The 4,119-nt window shown below is 37.2% G+C and overlaps 1 protein-coding gene across 1 annotated transcript; it reads left to right on the forward strand.

Moving 5' to 3' along the window:
* Positions 1–1,188: 1,188 nt before the first annotated feature.
* LOC130055039 (uncharacterized) lies at positions 1,189–3,324 on the forward strand. The gene has a single exon (XM_056166206.1). It carries the CDS (start codon positions 1,189–1,191, stop codon positions 3,322–3,324), a length of 2,136 nt encoding a protein of 711 aa, XP_056022181.1.
* Positions 3,325–4,119: the final 795 nt, after the last annotated feature.

Below are 4,119 nucleotides of genomic sequence, written 5' to 3' on the forward strand. Positions count from 1 at the left end.
GGAACCAAAACGTATTTCTCATGTAACTTATCTAATTCATTGGTCACTTTTGCTTTACTAAACACAGAAAGATAGATGGTACGCACTTTTGTTTTGATGTATGAAAGGTGAAGATAACGATGATCAGTTTTTGATCGGGGCAGACTACTGACAAACAAGTTCCTGGCAAATTTTATGGTCGGTATAACGATCTAGTTTGCCAATACAACCTATCATCGGGTAAAATGCACTCTGGCGTATTTCATACCGATTTTTAGTCCGTTCTTGGCACACTGATTTTGATTACCGATGGCTCCGTTTTCCTGATCAAGATATAGGGCTCACGGTGGGTGTGACCGGTCGACAGGGGATGCTTATTCCTCTTAGGCACCTGATCCCAAGGGTCCGTGTATGCCCAACTTTCTATTTTGTATTGCTTAAAGAAGTTATGAGATATCTTCACCTTTCATTGATCACTATTCGTTGTCATTACCTTTCCGAATAGAATGCAACAGTCTTTATATCTATTATATCAAATTCTGATGCAATACATTTACGGATAACAAACTTAGTAAGTCGTTTATCACATATACTGTGGAATCATTATGATTCGTGGGGGGCCAATGGTCGAGGGCAAGGAAACGTGTGCTGCTTCGTAGGGACGTAATTTCGTGGGTAAGCGATACGACGTCACCAGGAGAAATAACTCTACTTGGTTTAAATATGTTCGAGGTCACGTAAATTTGTGAATAAGAGTGATCCACGAAATCCACGAATATTATTCCTCCACCAACAATGATGATTCCACAGTACTTGATTGTCTCTACAATTTCTTGAAATCACTTATTTATAATTGTTTTGCATTGTTCTGATGCAATGATCAATTTTATTCCATAAAGAAACATAAAGAGTTATTCTTAAGCAAATCAACGTGCTCCAGGTTTCTGCTGTAACCGAGTATTACTGAAATCAGAAGAGGACAGGGGAACCCCCGGAACACTTATAGGTTGTATGGGTATTAGATAATATCGATCAGGGTGGTTGATTATCCAGTACACAACAAGGAAGTATTGCATTTCACTTGGAGGTCATTTTATATATAGCTAAGTTTTCTATGACGAATTGAAAAATTGCCAAAGCTTCCTTTTCTCAGATCAGATACACTGAAAAATATCCATTTAGCGAAACTTTCTCTAGAGGAAATAAGACATGGAATTCCTAGTTGCTTATTGTGTATTCAGGGTGATTCTGTTTCTGTGTTACATGGCATTTCTTGCTGCTGATATCCACAAGAATGAAACATTCCTGTGGAAACCGAGAGGCTGGAATGGATTAGAGTTGTATTGCCCGAACCACTGTGGCGGTTACCATCCTACTGGCGAAGACAAAGATATTTGCTGTGCCTGTGAAGCGGAAAGTCTGCTCGATTACAACCACAGGTTTTCTCATCTTAACATTTCAAAGGATGGGTATCTTGAAGGGAATAGATCTGCTGAAAACATAGCTTTGGATTATTCCGGAAAGCATTTACAAGATTTCCCAACCAATATATGTCACTTTCCAGGAATAACACGAATTAATTTCTCTTTCAACCTTATTCTAGAAATTCCGAATTTGTCATGTCTTCCAAACTTGGTACATTTGGATTTGTCTTGGAATTCATTGTCTGCTTTCCCAAAGGACTCCCTGACTGAAAATAGGAATCTTAGATACGTCAACCTGTCACATAATTTCATAACCTACATTGAGGCGAGAATTTTCGGTACACTGGCTTTTCATGTGATTGGTTTAAACGGGAATGCTCTTATGTCTGTCGATGTCACCAACATTGTATTTAAAAGACCATTCTGTACAATAAACTTCTCCAATAACAAAGTGCACATCATTGTCAATGAATATGACTGGAAAATAAGTCCGCATGGAAACGAATTATACGGTCCAGGATTCGTAGACCTTACATTCAATCAAATGAAATCTAATATGACCAAATTGGGATTTAAGAACATGTTTGGTCTAGGTAACCTGCTACACTTTGGATTTGATGTCAGATACAATCCAATGATATGCGATTGTAGGATTGTAGAAATGTTGTTGTATTTTAAAGCGTTGATTGGTCTAATAAATCGATACTACTTTGATATCAAATGCGAATCTCCGGAAGCCTTTCGAGGAAAGTCTCTCCCCAGTATTATCAACAACAACGAAATAACAGACTTGGTCTGTAATTATTCTTCCCTACCTGTGTGTCCAAAGAAATGTCATTGTGTTAATATGCCTAAATTACTGAGTTTCAATGCTTTTCAAATGAAATTGGTATTATACATTAATTGCACGGGAGCTAAATTGAAACGTCTTCCTCATATTCTGCCAGATTGTAATCAAATTGAGTTTTATATGAGTGGAAATCGAATTGAACAAATAACAATAGAACATTATTTGAAACGGGTCACTGTTCTTGAATTACAGCTGATGCCTTCTTTTGAAACAGGTGCCCTTGAAAACCTTACTCATTTGCAGGTATTCTCTGTTCCAAGATCTCAGCAACTGAACGGAATTCCGCGTGCACTGTCCTTATTAAATCCTTGTGTTTTCCTGCAGCGGAAAGATTTTGTTATGCACTGTACTTGTTCGCATCAATGGATGGTGGATTGGATACAAATAAAAGCAAATAAAAACTGCTCATCCTACTCCTTTAAATGTTTGAATGGCATTGATGAAGAAGGCTTATTGACATATCTCCCTAGACTTGTCTGCACAGCAGCACGTCAATCTTATGTCTTCTCGGTAGTCAGTACTACAATAATTATCATGTTGTTCTTCGTTCTCATTCTTAGTTATATTTGGAAACATGAAATCAAGATCATCGTAAGATCCAGTTGGATGTGCACAAGATCAAATAAACCTATGGACCAGGATTGTGTTGTTTACCTTTCATATGACGAGAAGATCAGAGACATAAACTCTTGGTCCATGGATAAACTGGAACCGTTCTTGACCAGGAACGGTTTGAGTGCTTTCATTCCATCACGTGACTTACCCCTTGGCTCCGTTAGATTAGATGAGACAACATACCAAATATCTGTGTCCAGATACTACATTCTGTTCCTCTCTGCCAATTACTTTGAGGAGGAATCCTTCCAAACCCTCACGGACTGGAATCGTATCTGGAACAACTACTTGTCCGACTCTAGGAAGAAGTTACTGATTATCAACTACGACGTTTTAGATGTTACTGAAGTTCCCTGCCGAAAATTTAGGGCGATCATGCGTATTGGCGATGTAGTTGACTTCGCCTCCGGGGAAAATAAAATATTTTCCAAGATATCGGAAACGTTTTGGAATTAAATCACAGAAGCTCTCACGAATATTTACACTACATGGGGAAGAAAAACGTTTCCAACCATGTCCTACCCAAATAATGCATACGAGTGAGACTATACAAACTATGTGCAAGTCCAGGATTCCCAACTTGATTCATGCTAAAATTTTACGATTACAGTCTATCCTTGCCAGAGTGGAACATTGCGAGCGTACTGTCATCTTAGACGAAACTCTTGAGATATAGAATAATGGGCGACATATATACATACATACATACATACATACATTTATATATTCACTGATAATCCCTTGGTCTTCATCAATAATTTTAGAATTTCTGTGTATATTTGTAATTAAGATATTTCCAGATTTTGTATTATTATATTATCAATTGCGAATAAAATTTCTATTCAATCATTATTGAAATATGTAGTTCAGCACAAAATGAAAATATGGTCGATGTAACAAATATAAGGATCCTCGTATTATAATGCCAAGGGGTCCAAATTCTACGTAGAATAAGGACTATGCATCATGTCCTTTATGAGAAGAACCAGTGATCTTTCGCTCTGTCAGTAACTTCAAATGTTATTTTGAATAGCATTTGAATAAAACATGACAAAATGTACAGCTAAATGATGAACAAATATTCGTACTCTTCTTTGTCTTGAAAATGCATCCATATTGATTGGAAATAGCTAAATTAATATTGATTTACACACTGTTTGCTAGTGCATATTATTACATAGCAAAAATCACATCTACATGTACACGTCAACATTTCACGAGTTTCTCGTGCCGATTTCGTCACCTCCATCC

The sequence above is a fragment of the Ostrea edulis genome, chromosome 5, assembly GCF_947568905.1.
Source record: "Ostrea edulis chromosome 5, xbOstEdul1.1, whole genome shotgun sequence".
Taxonomy (NCBI): Eukaryota; Metazoa; Mollusca; class Bivalvia; order Ostreida; family Ostreidae; genus Ostrea; species Ostrea edulis.